Below are 17,954 nucleotides of genomic sequence, written 5' to 3' on the forward strand. Positions count from 1 at the left end.
ACTGACCACTATCATTGTGAATGCTGCTAATACAAATGATCTATAGAATTATACCAATAGAATTACAGTATATTTGAATACAGCCATTTAAGCTGCTAGTTCAGGCAGGCAACTTGAGATTCGTTTCTACAGCAACGTGACGTACTCCTCTCATTGCAACATAATTCACCCTTTGAAAATTGTGGTGCATTTTGAAGGGAAACCCCATTGATTTTACTCATTAAAGTCTGTTTATAGGTCTTGGATCTAGTATTACTGAATATGTGATAAAAACATTTTGTTCAGATCTAAACCTAGAGTAAAAAAACACCATTGAACATATTCGGCATTCACCTAATAATCTATTCTGTGTGAGGTGGGAGACTGAAATATATTTTCAGCTGTGTTGAAGGAAAGTCTGGGAGTTTGAACCAACAACTTTGAGGTCAAACATTCTTTGTGTTTGTGTTTCTTTTATCCAACCTTCAAGGCCTCTTTATCTGTCAGATAATTTCAATATTCACTCTGTGAATAAAAAAGCAGATGGTGCAGCATATACACTTTGGTTTAAGTGGACATGCAAATGAAAAGTGATTATTTTATTCCTGAATAATTTAGTCATTCATAAAATATATCTTGTATAGACTGTTGGACTGATGGACTGGTCAGTTGGAACTATTCACAAAAACCCAACCCAACAAAAGCTCCACCAGCACTGGTGATTCTTATAATCCATCGTTCAGTACAGTTCACGTGACAAATAGAGCCAAGCATACTTAAGTGTTCACTTTATTTTCCATGAGGCTTTACAAATTTTTGTTAATTTTCTCCTTATTCAGGCAAGTTAATTACCAGTCAGAAGAGTCAGCCTTAGATTCATTGCATTCTGCAATTGGAACCTTTATGGTGCTATACCGTAAAAACAATGTGGAACTGTGAACACAACAGTATTGAAGGCCATTTGTACCTGTCCAATGCATTAACTTCTCAATGGAATGAAGGAGAATGAGGTACGGTCCTACTGTCCAAAACAAATAATTACAACACTTTCAAGTAATGATCATGTGATCATGTGTGTCTGAAGGACATCACTGCTTTGTGACACTTCATATGTTGTTGGTGAAAAACCCTGAAATGACGCCCTTCTGAGCTAAATAACACGTATTTAAGATTGAATCAGAGGTGAGTCATGCCTAAACCTTAATCAGTTACCGCTCTGAAACCAAGATGGCGATGGCCAAAATGCCAGACTTGAGGCATCTAAACAGCAGTTCACAAACCAATGGGAGAAGTCACACAGTAGCTACGTCCACTTCATAAATCTAGTCTATGGACTGCATTAAATCAACCTTTAATCACCTTTCTGAAGATCATCTAAAGATCAAAAACACTGTTACAGGCACAGCTAGAGAGCGAGTCTATGTAAAACAATCTGATTAAACCTCTGTATTGGTTCATTGGACACCAGTATTTGCTACTGACATTGTACTGTGAGAGACACCTTCACGCTATTGATGAGACGTGCCGTACCAAATGCCACAGCAGTCATCAATAGCCCTTGTGAGTGAATCTAGCGCTGACAGAGCCCTTCTGTTCCGAAAGGTCTCCCTCTGCTCAGACACTGAGGAAGCGGAGCAGTGCCAGAGCAGCTGGGCACGCTGAGGAGAATCAGGGCTTGTGGGGATGCTGGCAGGGAAAGATGGAGGAGACATAGTGGGTAATTGGAGCGCAGCGATATCCGCCATCTTGGCTCGTTAACTAAATAACAGCTTTGACTGAGGTGAATAGGCCCATAAAGGGTTGTGGGGGAGCTGATAAGCTTCAGTGTGGCTTGGCTGGTGTTGCGAGGCTCTTGGCATCCACGAGGACTTTTGGCTTCCTGCAGCTGAGACCTGGATCGGTGGGACAGGCACCTGGGATTCCAGATGTCTTGGGGTAGAATCTATGGTGGCATCCCTCAACTGGCATTAGTGCCTACGGTGACATTCATCCTTCAGTCTGGCATGACGGAACCGGCAGCGCCGCGCCAGCTTCCTATCACATATCTGTCTGAGTGAGCGTTGCTGGAACTTTGTGCTTCCTTCTGTCATGGGATGAAAAAACACAGTTTGTGCAGGGCTGCTGTGTTATATGGCAACTTGGAAAATTACACAGACAACAACAGATGCTAATGTAATAAGTGTCGGATTCTGAATATGAAACATACAAGACGTCAATGAAATGAAAAATATTTTTCTTTACGCGCTGCAGCAAAGGGCGTTGTGGAGATTAGAGCTGCTTTGAGAAATCTCTCTCATCTGTTAGTTTTGAATACACAGTAACGCTAATCTGGATTGAAGCTGCATTAAAGAATGTTTGCTTCAAAATATACAAGCACAGAGAAAAAAAATGTACTTAAGGGGATGCTCTAATGCTGCGGGGAATAGTTAGAGAATCCTCCGTCTGACTCGGCCTATTTACTGCCTCAAAGTAACAACAAATAAAGTGGTAAATCCACAGGGCCTCACCTTGGCCTCAGGTGGAAACAAACACAGAGTGTAAGGTAAGCTACACCACAGTGCTGCTCTGCTGTGAAAACTATCTCATTTGAAGTGTCTGTGTACGTGTGTGTGCACAGATAAACACGTACTAACTGTAACCTCGCTTCTCAAGGATTCCACTATATGACAGGCGTCCGTAATCACTGTTATTTTCTTACTGAAAAAAAAAACCAAAACATTTCATGACAGCTCATAAATCGTTCAGAAGTCTTCAGTCTTCCCTGAGGTTGTTTAGTCAACATCTACTTCCATCACTTTTCCGAGCTCATACAAACATAACGCAACAGTACATTAATCACTGGGTTTTCTCCCTGAAAGTATTTTTCAGCGAGCGCTGCGCTGACTGCATGGGGTCTTGTCCACGAGACTCAGCTATATCTTCCTCTGATTCTCCCCACAATGCATACCTGAATAGCTTTGGCTGGATTAACCACTTGCACTGAGTAACAACAGCAGCCAGAATGGACACTCCAAATCTGAGATAATTTTAGGGCATTTGTACAGTGCCGAAACTGTGGCAGATCTGCTCAGGGAGGTGCTGAAAGACCAGTCTAAAGCACAGTGAGCCATGTGAATGAGAGAAACTCTGGTCTCGAGAGGAAAAAGAGGTGTTTAATGGGATGTTCACGCTCTGTTACCTGCCTGACAGGAACAATCTCACTCACTCACCTTGTTTGCCACTCAGAGGCCTCTGTATACAGGCTGCTAATTAACAGAGCTCCTGAATGCTTCATGAGCAAAATGGTTGTATGGTTGCAGAGAAGCCTGGCTCATATTTGGAGAAAGCTATTTATAGTAAAGGCATTTTATATTCAATTCACATCATGAGGGTATCAATCAAACAAATATTCAGGAACACAAGCAGCAGAATGACAGCAGCTCAGTCCTTTGGGACTTTGCTTGTGAACTGGGGCTGGTTGGTTCAAGTCCAGCATGGATCATTTAGAGAGGGTGGACTAATGAATGGTGGGGATATTTCAGTCTGGACTAAAATTTCAACAAAGCCTTCTACAAACACCCACATGAGCAAGATGCAGATTGCAGTCCATCTCTTTCTGTGAATCATAACACTTTGGCACTTTGCTGCTCTTCAAAATTAGGATGAGGAGTTTATCCATGATCCATAATCCATAATGAAATGTTGTATTTATACACATCAAACACATTGATGGAATCCTTGAGTATTTCTACCAACACTTGTAACTTTTTTGAGCACATTTTGTATTTTTTTACCTCTCTATTGTAACTGTTGTCAGTTTAGTTGTTTTTGTAAATCCATGACCAGAATCTTCCCGATAACTTCACCGACAGTTTTGTACTTGCCCTGAGGTAAGAATTTCATCTGAACAACTGGTGAAAAATATACAGTTCATTTAATGGTACTTTTACATTATCCTTGAGCTGTAGATTAATATATCTTATTTATTTAGTTATTGTTTTATCTAGTTGGGGATTAATAAAGTAAAGCTTCTTCTTCTATTTCACTACAAACACCAAATGCCAACCTTGTGATGATACCAGAGGAAAAGTCAAGAGATCACCAAGGTCAGACGGATTTATCCTCTGGGGAACATGAATGTCTACACACTGAACACTTTATGGCGATCCATACAGCCAATGGAAGAGATATTTCAGTCTGGACCAAAGTGGCTGATCGCTACTTCAATAAACCTTCCACACAGATTGTGGTCCATCTCATCCTGCAAATCCCACCTCATGACACTTTGACTTCTTTATACACATGCAAGCACTCACGCAGTCGGCTTCTCTGACAGGCACAAGCCCTGCTCCTGTGACCTTTAGCTGTGACCTTTAGCACTCCTTAAATGCCACTTTGGGAAAGTCATTTATTGTCCACGGCCCTGCTGTCAAAGTGGAATGTCACATGTGTCTGACTGACTACGAGCTGCATAGCTCATGTTGCTGGCAAAATTCGCATAAAACAGCTTAAGCACCACTCTGCTGGTTGCTGATGGGTGCCTGTGCAAGAAATATACATTATGTGTGCATCAAGTAATGATTCATCAATCATGGTATGGTGAGGTCAGTGTGGAACAAATGGCTGTTTTATACGACATGCACGTAGTCTGAAAATGCAAACCAATAGCGAGAGTGAAATTAGCATATTTGCTACTGCTCACACAACTTTCCCAACCTTTAACACACACCGCATACACCCACCATTCTCTAGCCCCTACATGTGCACATACAACCATCTGTGTGTCTCTTGCTGCTTTGCTTTCTCAGGTAGTAAGAGTGAAGTCAAGGTAGAGAGATTGATTCTCTGAAACCAGACAGCGCTGGGCCGTACATTGGGCTGCATCAGCACTCCCCTCTGAATCTCCAACCAACCAAACAGCGGGGTGATTAATAACACCCCCTCCATTACCCTCTGCACACAGATGGGACGTCAGGTTGAAGGTTGATGGAGAACAGCACGGTGTGTGGTGTTACACCCCATCATACAGATTAGAGTTTGGGCTTCAGACAGCGCCCCCTCCACCTTTACCCCGCTGCCTTGCACGATTTGTATCCTTCAGGTATCCTTCCACTGATGCCGATGCCATTTGTCATTGGAGGGCTGAAGACTCCTTTAATAGACGGGTGGAGGGAGTCCTCTCTGGTTTTGAGTGATTTATGAAGTGCTGGGTTGCTTACAGTGGTGTGGTTTTACAGTGTTTTGCTTGAGGAATATCAAAGTCTCCAAAGTTGTCAGAGCAAACCACATTGGACAAAGTGTCACACTGTAACTGACCGGCTTATGTCACCGCCTTCACCCCAGCTGAAGTCATCTTCAACTGCAGAGGGAATCAAACTTTATGAGATCAGAAGCATTAAAGCTTTACGAATACAGAAAATGAATCTGGATAACTCACACTCTGACAAGTCAATTGTGTACGAAGCAGATTTTAATTTATGCACAGTAACACAAGCAAACATGTAAAAAGAGTTAGTTGCAACCGAGCCATTAAATAACCTAATATTCGGTTAAACACTCTGAACAGAAATACCTCAACTTCATGAATGAATTTCATCTTATAGTATATGAGTAGCACTCCAGGTGGGGTTCAGGAGAATAGACTTCGCTATGCTCCGTCTGTACAGTAAATGCCATTAACATCTTGCTTCCACAAATACATATTTAACTCAGAAGCCAAAGGAATAGCGAACACTATCAAAATTCAAAAACATTATTATCATTTTTTCTTTTACAAAAAATAGAAAAAGTACGGTGACAAAGACTGAACTTGATGCAGGCTGATATGAATAATCCCAATTACTTTTGAGAATGCACATAAACTTCGTTTCTTTTCAAAAGGAAATGTTTTATTCTTTAAACACTTGAGACATTGAATAAATGTATTTAGAAAAACTACAGACATAGGCTTCAAACTTAACTTCCTGTACAAAACATACGTACCTTTAAAAGCAAAAAAATAGATAAAGAAAAGAAAAAAAACATCTACTGTAAGTTCAATCACTGCTAGCTGCTAGAGGCTGTGACAGAAAGAAAAAGAAAACAAAAAAAGTGGACAAGCTTGACCACAGACTTCAAATATCTACATCCTGATTCTAGGACTGGGGCTGGATATCGATCCATCTGGAGATTGCTGCAGCAGTAAATGGTAAAAGCCAACAGGCATCACCACTGTCTTTTTATGACTTTCCAAAACCAGCCCTGAACCTAAGACCAGCAAAAACATTGCTCGCGAGTCCCCGAACCCTGGAATGCGATCAACCATGCAAAACAAAACAGAAGGGCAGAGAAAACACGTCAGATGAAGTCATGCAAAGCGGCTTTTGTGGTTATTTCCCATCATTACAAATACAGGTCTGTTTTAGAGGCGTCACAGGAAAGTTAAAATGGATCACATTTCCCACAGTCTCTTAGAGATGAGTTCGTATTTTTCCTTTTTTTGTCCACGTTGGGAAATCCAGTTGTCCGTTTCTCAGTGAGAGTCAAAAATTGAGCTTTCCAAGTGTACCCCAAGGCACCTGAGAGAAAGTGGCTGTTTCCCTCTGTTGGCAACACTGTGTGTCTGTTTTTTCCATTACATACCAGCTGCCATAGAGTCTCAGAGTGGGACTATCCCACGCATGGTGTTACGAATCTCAGTACAAAGCACAAAGAAAAGAATACAGTCAAAATGAATGACGGGGTTAATGGCCCCGCTGTGGTGTGGAGTCCGAATTGCCGAAATCGAGGGTTAATAATCATCGTAGGTGTTGAGGTCGGTGAAGTATGCGTTGGTATAGGTCTTCCCGGCAAGCTGTGGGTTGAAGTACTTATTTCTTTCCTCCAGAATCAGATTGTTTTTGTTGAAGGCCTGAGGATACAAAAAATAGATGGAGAGGAGAAAGGGAGAGAAGTCAGTATGGACTTGTTTGCGACACATGGATCAAGTGATTATTCAGCCCAGATGGCAAGGTAAAAGCAAATCCATCTAGCCCAAAAAGAAAAAAAAGGGAGCAACACAAATCAATGGGAGGCCGCTCAGTGAATGAAACATACATTCCACAGAGCAAGGTCAAAGCATTTGCAAACAGGTTGGAAAAATGATAAGCCACCACAGGGCTAAATTATTTTGATGTGCATCCGCATGTCCACCTCTGTCATCTCTAATACTCAGCATCAGCAGTTTTTATGGCCCTTAGATTGTTGGTCCTCTAGGACAATCTACGCCATAAAAATCGTTCACAAAGGATCTCTTCTCTCTTAAACAATAAGGAAGAGCCATGGGGGCATCTTCTCTGTCCCTGCGTGACATAGTAAACATGGAATGAGCTTCTGATGTGGTGCTCAATACAACATCAGCAATTTGGCAAATGGATGTGTTCATATCCAGTCTGTTGTAGAGAGTGTGTGCTGGGAGCCCCTAGGGCAGAGTAATTGAACACTTGATGATACTGCATTTGCAGCTGATGAATATCTCCGACTGACACTGATAGGAATGTAGTGGACTAAAAAACTCATATATTTTGCTTCTTTCCCATTAAGTGATTTGCACACAAAGGAAATGTAATCAACACTCCTGCAGCCCAGAGACGGTTTTGTGTCTCTGCAGGTGGCCCCATGGCTGCTTTTAAACAGCTGTGCTGCAATGCTTGTTAGCATCGTCTACTTTGTCTTCTCGCCTTAAACCCCTTTAATTGGCTGAAGAATGATTACATTTGAGTTTTTGGTGTGGTAAACAGAATTACATTAAACAATGAAGTGGCATTAGTGATAGAGAGGCAACGGAGGAGCATAATAAAAGAGCATCACGATGAATCGTCTTTCTCCACCCATCAAATCAGGCCATCAAGTAAAAATAGAGGACAAAACAAGAAAGACAAACGTGGAAAAAAACATGCAAATGGAAGCACTTGTTGAAAGAGAAAAATAAAGGGAGGGGATACACTGCCTTCTCACAAGCCGGGAGGGGAAGGGGGGTGAGGTTCGTGATGGAGGGATGAGGGGTCTGAGCAGAGAAAGAGAAACTAGAGTGTGTACTCCAACCTGCCACACACAGGAAGTGCCACAGGAAGTGGAAGGGCGGAGCACGGTGGGGAAGAGGAAGTAGTAGTGGTTGGGGTCAAAGAGTTGTTGGGGGGAGGGGGTCAAGAGGCGGGATGTTGTAGAGGTCAGAGGTTAGTAGAAAATCTCCAGGCCACGCATGGACACCCCCATGTTAGCAGAGAGAGGCTGGTGCATGGCGGGGTCGTCCAAGGGCAAGAGTACGGACACATCTGGCTGCAAGGAGGAGAGGAATGGGCAAGAGTCATCCTCAAAGAAACCCTAAGGCCATATTTTGTCTTACAGGAAGCCTGGAAATATGTACATAAAACTACAGCTTAATGGTGACATTGATCATAAAATAGACTGCTGGAAGTACTCCAGTTGGCCAAGAAACCAGTATGAAGGGTATCTGCGATACATTGTGCATAATAATAATGACGAATGTCACATCAACATCAAGATTTGAGCCAAAAAACTCTAGAATATGGCATCAGGTGTTCATCATCCCTCCCTATAAACGCTCAGAGGAGGCGTATTATGATTGTGCACATTTAATGGTTGAAAATTCACTGCAACATCCAAACCGTTTAGGCTCAGAGAGTGAGGGTTGGAGACAGAATGTGCCTTTTGGAAAATTAGACAGTGTACATTTGTCATGCAGCCCCTTTTGCATTTTCACATGGACTGTCTGTATTCATATCCACCTCTATCTGCAATAGAATTAACTGAATTATGCTCTATGCTCCTGACTCTAATTGCATGACAGATGAACGCGCTTCACACCTTTATCCCACAATGAAATTACATTTGAGAAGTTTGATCCGAGCCAAAGGATCTGTTCACTCTGTGGCAGTTTTACCAAACACTGTAATATCTGTGAAGTAGTTTTGCAAACAGAGATCCAGGTATTCATTTAGTTTATCATATATATATCTGATATTGAAGATTTCCTCTGACAGAATAGAGGATATTAAGCGCAAATGAAAAGAAAACCTGCCTGAAAAACAGGTAATTTATCAGCAGGACAGTAAAATCAAGTTAAATTGTAAAATACCAAGTTCAATATAAGTTTCAGAAAAGAGTTACTCTACATTTAAAAGTGTCAGGAGGGTGGTGTTTTTTTTTTTCTAGCCCTTCTAAACATGACACATTATATGTACCACCACCATGTAAAATATTAGCACAAAACAGCTGTGCTCTAGAGTACAAAATCAAATTCTACTATTCTATTCTTAATGTCTTCTGGGACATGTAGCTTTAGTCTCAGTCTTTTGGTAAAACATCATCTGGAGAACTAACTAGGTTCAATGGTTCAGAAGTTAATTAGCTTGATAAGCCAGTAGCAACAGCTGATTAAGTCTGAGACACTGAGAAATGAGAAGCCTGCTTTTGTCTTCATTTATTTGAAATCAAGGACCCACTGTTTCAAAAAGTACGAATTTCAAATTGAAAATGTGCCACAGTTATTATTGTTAATTGCACATCTACTGTGCAAAAATTGGAAGCAGCAGTAACTACAGTAAGTCAGTTAATGGTGATGCTTGGTTCCTTTACAGCAAAAAATATGTGTGTTACAGTGGTTGAAACAACGTTTAGCAAACAGCATTGGGAATCCTTGAAAAAAGCCGAGGTGGAGTGTGGAGTAGCTGTGGACAAGCACTAATCACCAGTTTAGTCTGGCACTAAAGGCCTGATATATCTGAGGATAGGAGGCTGATTGTAGCATGAGAGAAGCTGGATCTCTTCAAATGGCACTGTTACATCTGACTGTCTGCAATCTAGGATGAAATAACGACACAAAGGACCTGTCTAAGCTGGGAAATGTGCAGATGCAGAGCGTCTTCGCTGATTACCTACCCACGCACTGTAATTGCATTAGAATGTTATGAGAAAGCAGTGTATGACCACTGACACAGAACAAAGTCACACACTAAGACACACAGCAGAGGAGTACACGGAGAGAGGAGGTACGCACAACTGCCTATCTGTTACAGGACTATAGAGTGTCAGTGCACAACAGGAGGCGGTGTGACAGTGAGAGTCATGCAGTAAAAAGTGTATTTAATCACAACTGACACTGTAGGAAGAGGCAAACCGCTGCTCAGTGGCTCAGAGTGGGAGTGTGGCATCAACTGATTAAGTCAGACACTAAGGAAATGTTGCAAACTGCTGCTTTGCCTCTACACATCCGCACATCTGTCAAGCATGACCCACAGAGAAACCAGTGAAAACCTGTCCACAGACCTTGATGGCTTCCACCGAGTCGTACTTGTCCAGTTTGTTGATGTGGTTGGTGATGCTGGTGTTGAGCGGAGCGGCTGAAATGGGGTGGATGACGGTGGCGTCGTGCGACTGCTGCTGGTAGCGCTGGCAGTACGAGTAGACCAGCAGGGTAACCAGACAGCCGAGGATGGAGCTGCTGAGCCCCACGGCGATCATGTGGAAGAGGTTGAAGTCTGGGAGAAGAGAGGAAGGGGGAAGAGGAGGAGGGGTGATTCTCTGTCAGTTCGCACAAGTGGCAGTGGTAATTGAAGCTGCAGTGGAGATTTGTGCAATAAAGAAGAATTATTTGTTGCTTTTCTTTTTCATTTTATGTTTGTGTGTTCCACACTGTGTGATGATGAGCCAACTGTATGTCACCGATGAAACACGTGCAAGTGATGTGTAACACATACACTATGCCCTTCATATATTTGGCATAAACATGCAACTTTCATCTAGATATTGAGCACATCAGCTAATTATGCCAGACGTAAGCCTGGAGGGTATCATGTGTTTGGTCAAGTGTGTGTATATGTATATATCTCTCTGTCCACAGCTAATCTCAAATACTAGCGGACCACTATTTTCTGTGCATGGCTGAACAACCTCCTGTGGTTGTGGTGATTTCTAATTTTTGAAAAACCTATTTTATTGACTGTTAAACGGTCATTTACCGCTGACTTCTCACTTCTCTTTAGCAGCCAGTAGAGGCTTCAAAGGATTGACATCACAAGTCAAAAGTGATTTGGTTAGGCTAAAAACAAGTCTTATCTTGTCTGTTGCAGGCCACATGTTGGCCTTTGTCATGTCTCAAAAACTGACAGCCATTGAAAAGTTTGGTTTTGTTCTGAACCGGAAAAATCTACATACTAATATCCATAACTGATATGTTATGATCCACTTAGTTAGGCACGCTACGATATGAATAAATCCCTTCTGTTTTCTGTTATGTTTTTATATACTGCTATATCACGCAATTAGCAATTAATAATAACAGTTAATACGTGGCTTAATTATTCATTGTACTTTTTCTAATCATTCTTCCACAATAATGGAAGTCTAACCTAATAATTGATATGCTGCTTTGGTTTCAGTATCATTAATGCACCATCACGACTGAACATCATGTTGCATGGAAAGGGAACATTTTAAATCAACTAAAATAAAAGCTTATGAAATACAGGGCAATCAGTCAACTATTTTATCAGTAGTGCTGTCCTCTACCGGCTTTTTATCTTTATTCAAAAAAATGTATAGGAGAAAACAATAGTTTGTTTTTCTGCCCAGAGCACTGTCTGCACGCTGCAGAACTCCCTCTGTGACTGCATACAGCCGCCAACAAGATAAATAATGATAGTAAGAGTGGTCCGCGGCCCGTGTAGGAGGCAAAATTCAGGGCGCAAAGGGTCCTTAAAGCCTCTCTTCTCCTCACGTAGGTTATTGCTGTGGATGCAGGGTGGAAGGGTCAACTTCTACTGGCAATTTTATCAACTTGGGTATTCACGTACCTGGATTAGTGCAGCTGAGCAGAAACAAAGTGGTGTTAAAAGGGATTTTATTGATTCACTCAAACTGCAACTGTAACTGTGGAAATTATAGTGTTTTGATCAACATGGTAGGTTTTCCAGAATAACAGTTTTACTGTATAGATGAAGTAAGTCATGATAAACCATCTGCAGCACTGCAGATAGTTTATATATATGTGTGTGTGTGTGTGTGAGTGTGTGTGTTCCTCCCTTAAGATGATATTATTCTTTCCATCCACCCATTGCCTATACCGCTTATCCTTAAAGGAGGGCTGGAGCCAATCCCAGCTGACATTGGGCGAGAGGCGGGGTACAGCCTAGACTGGTCGCCAGCCAATCACAGGGCTGGCTCATACAATGTTATTATTTTTGGGAGGAAATTATATTTATGACTTGAGAGGTGCAGCGCATTTAAGAAACAGGGACAAATTTCATCCAGTGAATCTCTTACTACCTTAAGATATGATCAGATCACCATTTTCTGTGATGTACCCTGGGTGTGTACAGCTGGATTTATATGCCACCAAACAGGATTGGAAAGCTGTCTTACTGCCAAAGGTGCTATATGTGTATAATGCCAGGTGTTACCCTCCCCTCTCTCTCTCTCTCTCTCTCTCTCTCTCTCTCTCTCTCTCACACACACACACACACAATTACCTCCACAGCGCCTCTCCTCCTGACTGGAGCGTGCAATTGAGACTTCTGACAAAGGAAAGGAAACAGCAAAAGGCAGCAGAATTAGGGCCAAAAACCATATACACATACACCCCTGTAAGCATGACAAATTGTACCCTTGAAGGTGAATGTGGAGATGAAAGCTGTACTCAATATGAAAGAGATTATCGTAAAAACTCCACAAGCTAATCGTGGCTGTGGCACCTGGAGTGGTTTATAAAAAAGGATCAGCTCTCATTAAAGGAAATGAAGTACAAGACGTTGCTAATGAACCTTAATGGACTACCTTTCCCATTAAAGGGGATGGATGATAAGGTATAAAGGCAAATGGGTAATTCTGTAAAGACCTGTAAAGGGTTTTCATGACTATTATATCCCTGCTAATTAATATAGAAATGTTACAAAATGTATGTTTCAATCAAATGTTTATTCTACCTAATAATAAATGATTCTTGAAGTTTAAGATCTCCAGGACTCTACCCATGAATATATAACTTATCCCAAATATATACAAACATTTTATAGCAGTTGCAGTGCTCGCGCTGCTACGATGGGAATAAGATAAGCATCTTATGTTAAAGGGAGAAGTTTTAATGATCTCTGTGTAGCAGAGATCAATGCTCTGGGGCGTCTCACATTAGGCCTACTGGCTCTAAATAAGGAGATGCCTGTCTAAGCAGATATCAATACTGATGGTGTGTGTGTGCGTGCGTGTGTGATATGTGCGTGCACATGTATGTGTTTGTATATTTGGGTTAGAACTTGCAGAACATCTTTAATTTAAAGATGTTGTTTCCTTGTTAATGAACAACAGAAAACCTGCCACACACTAGGAAAAAGGAACTTGAATTTGAATAATTAGGTAGAGAAAATAGCACACGGGAGCCATTTCTCCTTTCCCTTCCAACATTTAAAAAAATTTAAAACTGCGGGTGCTTTTTGCATGGCCTAGCAAGACTCTTAGGCACATAATGAAACTAATATAGCAGCAGGGTTGTCGGAATGAGTAGGGAGACAGCCCTTAAGATCCCAATTCACGCTCCCGTGTAATCACCTTCCTCACTTGGGAGTCCTTGAGCAAGACACTAATTCCAACTATTCTCAAAAGTGTTGTCCTGTTGTTGAACCTGACCTCTGACCTGAGAAGAGTCCCTCAGAGGGATCAATAACATATTTCATTATCAGTGGATTCTTGGAGATAAACTGGATTACCGCTGTGGGCATATGGTGGCGCAGAATGAGTGTGTGTGTGCTCAAAGTGGTGTGTTAAGTCATGCATGAAAGCCAGAGACGTTCCTAAAAAGAACTGGCTTGTGTATATGTGTATGTGTGTGTGTGCGTGTAGGTGTGCGTGTGATCACCTGGTATAAAATTGGAGTCAGGAGAGCATGGCCTGGTCTCGCTGTTGTTTCCTGAGCACTGGTTTCCGGTGGGAAACAGGACATCGCAGTGACGCACACGCATCTGGGCCCCGTTGGAATCGCAGTGGGACCACTCCGACCAGCTGGACCAGCTCTCTGGAAATGCCAGTGACAGTACATCTCACAGCCTGTCCACTGTGTGTCCACTTAAGTGTGTGCGTGCGTGAGTTGTGTGTGCCCTCAGCTGCATATTAGTCATGCATGAGCGCCCTCTGAGGGGCCGAGAGAGACAAAAGAAAATAAGCAATGAACCTGTGATGGATTGGTGGCCGAGTCACAGCCCTAAGCTGCATATCACTGAGGTGTGTGTGTGTGTGCGTGTGTGTACCTGGACAGGATTGTGTGTTGCACAGTGCCTCCTCAGTATGCAAGCCCAGGCAGATGTCCCCTCCGTAAGCTGGCGGGGGGTTGCTGCAAGTTCGCGTCCTCATGTAGTGCCCCCCTCCACATGTCACAGAGCATTTGGACCATGAAGACCAGCATGACCAGCTGCCGTCCACTAAACGGAGGGTATCAGTCACATTGTTTACATTAATGCCAAAATGCTGCATGTATACATATCTGTATAAACATTCTTTACTTGTGTCACTGATGCAGAACAGTAGGAAATAGCCAGTTTCTTGTTTTCTAGGAGAATATTCTCTAAGATTTGTGTGCCCATGTTTTCTAGGATTTAGGTTCCAGGTCATTTCAAAAGACAATTTCCTCTGAACATCAAGTGATTGGAAGTCATTCCAAGCCATTTCAAACAGCGATGCGTGACGCAAAAATATGAGGCAATTTGAATATGTGTGTACGTGTGTGAGAGAGAGAGTGTTTTGAAGTTACAGGAAGTGTGCTTCAGCCAGCTGTTACGGCAGACGCCTGACCCCCTCCCTGAACTCGACAATCTCTCCTCTGATTAATAAAGATAAATGAAGCATCGCAATCCGCCATTGTTGTTTCTCCCTTCATGTGGTGCCAAGTGGCAAACAACAGACAGTTAAAAACATGCAGAAATTCATGACAGTATCTGCACACATAAATAGAAGACATAAATAGATGAATAGGGGGCGAAATGAAAAGAGAAGAATACATAGAGCAATAAAATGGGGGCAATCTTTGGCCATGAATCACAACAGAAGTAAATATCCATCTGTTCAATCATCTGGATAAAACCTTACCTCAGTGTGAAAGAGAGATATTCCCTTTTCTGAACCACTTAAAAATTGCTTTTAAAGACCTGACGATGGCTGGCAGCACAGTGCAGGTAATTGAAGTTGCCGATGCTTTTTGTCACCTCGGTGTAATTTCTCTATCACAACGTGACACTGAAGTCGATTCCTGGCCCTCGATGACGGATCGTCTCATCACAGGCGTAGACGCACGAAAAACACGGATTCATTTGTTTCCAAACCAGATGGATGGCAGGCATAACACCTTTTCTCTCCCTCTCCTTCACAGCGCACTAACGCATTTAAAAAGCACTGGATTAACCATGGGGGGATTACAGTTGGTCTACCGGCACGGTCTGCCTGCCACAAAATAATATCTCACTTTCTGAGGGGTGCTAATTGAGTATGCATTAGTATTCATTGCTACTCAGGCTGGGTTAAGTCGGTTCCTTTGGGGGACAGGAGTGTGGAGTTGTTCATCAACATACTGTAGCTGTGGTATTATTCCAGTCAAAAGAATAGGTGTTATACATGCATTAGCATAGTGATGCAGCGCAGGAAAATCAAAGCTGCATTCACTCGACATTTTACTCAAGGGGTACACTTGTGGCACCCATGCAAACAGACTCCTCCTGAATGAGGCAAATCTGATACTCTTAGATCCACCCACAGTCTTGATCTGAGATTGCAGCAGATAACTTTCCCTATTAGCGACTGCGCTCAAGCTGCTGCGAGCTGAACGGCGCGCACTTTCACTGAATGAATTAACAGGCTGTAAAAACAGTATTGATGGCTGTTCGCTCGCTTGTCGCTTGTGCTTGCTTACAACGAGGCAGCAGCTATGAAGACAGATTGTGGCTGCTGAGGGTGACGCACATATCCGGGCTTTTAGTGGGATACCTAAGCCCTACTCCAGGGGGCTTGATTAATAATCATCTGAGACAACGCTTCTGCTTGTCTGCCTGGCACCCGTGCTGTAGACCAGGTGTGTTTTATGCCAAAGTAAGCACTAGATTTCCATTTAGACACCTTACTTCCCTTGTCAGACAGAGTATCCTTTTAATTAGAAAGCTTCCTCTCGCCGTCTTCTGCAGGAGTAGTGTTGATAATGCATTGTCTCAGGGCTTCTCACAACAGAATATGGCCTCTCATAGCTGGCAGCATAATTACCTAGCAATGTAATTACACACTGGAGCACCATGGGAATTGTCTCTGATTCCTGGTGTAAATTGGGGTCTTCGTCACACCTCTTATCTGCAACGGATTTCTTTTGTGGTTCCTGATGATTTGGTAAGTCATTTTGTCACTGTAATTCTTTACCCATTAATCAAGGAGAAACATAGCTTAAGTATGGTGTGGAGTAGTGTGTATTTATCTGTGTGTGAGTGAATAAGAGCGCTGGCTAAGTAATTGACTTCTGGTCTTGTAAAGGTTCTTATCTCGGTGTGGCCAATGGTGTTTGTGTACAGTAAGTGCATCTTTGCAGCTAAAACTCACTTATAGGATGTTTGTGTGTGTAATTTTCTCACCTGGACAAGGGGTGATGTTACACTCCTGGTACTCCTGTGCCGGCCCCAGACACGTTTGACCCCCGTACTTGGGCTCTGGGTTACTGCAGGTCCTCTTCCGGCTGCGGATCCCCCGGCTGCAGTCTCTGCTGCACTGGGACCAGGAACTCCAAGACGACCAACCACCGTTCACCGTGTGGCCTGAGATCCTCCCGAGACGAAGCACCTCCCCTGTGGGAAAAACTTTAGAAAATCAGACTAGTGTGGAAAAAAACGTGTGTAGAATGACAAATTACCTTGAACCTTGCTCCTTGTACGTCATGCCTGTGGTATTGTTATCTTTTCTCAGGATTAAGACAATATTTTCAATAAAACCCTTCTGTTTTCTGTCAGAAAGAGGATGGCACTTGTCCTCCATTCCTGGCATCGCTGTGTGCATTTGAAGTGCATGGACAGGGCAGAAAGTCAAGAGCAGCTCTTGATAAAAGTGCCTTTACTCTTACATTTATGGAGTGCCTATAAAAGCTTTAGCTTGGTTTGTGCTGAAAGATGCTGAAGAGCATGTTTTGTGTTGCTGCAGAAAAATATGACATTAAATAAAAACCTCAACTGGTGTGTACCCCATGTGCATAGTCTCATAGGCGTTGTCAATCAGAGTCTGTTTACTAAATTATACCTGAGACTATACTGAAAGCCAAACCCAAATCATGGCAGTAATAGCGCTCTAGCGATGAAAATGTCTGTTCACCACTTTGGTCGAGACTAAAATAGTTCAGAAACTAATAGATAAATCTTCTCGAATTTTGGACAGACATTCACGGTGCCAAGAGGACGAACGTTGATCATGATTTTTGCATTTAGCTCAAAGCACCACTGTGCCAGCTGTAAGCCTCAAAGAGCCACTAGCATGGCTGCAGACTCTTAGACTTGTTTGTGTACTAGAACTTTTTCAAGGAACTCAAGTGTGTAAAATAACTTAATTTAAAAAATGTAATTCATTTTTTGTTATTACAAATATTCTACAGCAGAGCAAAAAAAAAAAAAAAATCCCATATATAAATAGAGTACCACACTAATGGCATCAGAAATCAGCTGCACAAATGTAATCCATCATTTAATTCTTCACAGACCTCTTGTCATTCCCTACAGATGGATTCAGTGAGAACTGACTGTGTCCTGTCAACACGCAAACGCTCCCCCTCATCAAACAACATCAGTTGACTAATCTGTGTACTCTCATCTGGAATGAGTAGAATAGAGGGTTCCTAATGAAATATGAAACCGTAATTTCTATTAAACTATAATTACTGCATGCATTAATCAGCGCCGTGGAAATGAGCAGAATGAGGGGAGAGAGAGAGAGAGAGAGAGAGAGAGAGAGAGAGAGAG

General features: G+C 42.4%; 1 protein-coding gene across 1 annotated transcript in view; it reads right to left on the minus strand.

Moving 5' to 3' along the window:
* Positions 1 to 5,462: 5,462 nt before the first annotated feature.
* The window catches only part of sema5a (sema domain, seven thrombospondin repeats (type 1 and type 1-like), transmembrane domain (TM) and short cytoplasmic domain, (semaphorin) 5A), an 80,032-nt gene continuing 67,540 nt past the window's right edge, over positions 5,463 to 17,954 (minus strand). The window contains exons 16-21 of the mRNA XM_070852921.1: positions 16,587 to 16,796; positions 14,232 to 14,402; positions 13,844 to 13,999; positions 12,465 to 12,509; positions 10,264 to 10,475; positions 5,463 to 6,847 (exon numbers count right to left, since the gene is read on the minus strand). Of these exons, the coding sequence (XP_070709022.1) occupies positions 6,728 to 6,847; positions 10,264 to 10,475; positions 12,465 to 12,509; positions 13,844 to 13,999; positions 14,232 to 14,402; positions 16,587 to 16,796 (914 nt within the window). The 3' untranslated portion in view covers positions 5,463 to 6,727. The remainder of the gene's footprint in view (positions 6,848 to 10,263; positions 10,476 to 12,464; positions 12,510 to 13,843; positions 14,000 to 14,231; positions 14,403 to 16,586; positions 16,797 to 17,954) is intronic.

The sequence above is a fragment of the Pempheris klunzingeri genome, chromosome 21, assembly GCF_042242105.1.
Source record: "Pempheris klunzingeri isolate RE-2024b chromosome 21, fPemKlu1.hap1, whole genome shotgun sequence".
NCBI lineage: Eukaryota > Metazoa > Chordata > Actinopteri > Acropomatiformes > Pempheridae > Pempheris > Pempheris klunzingeri.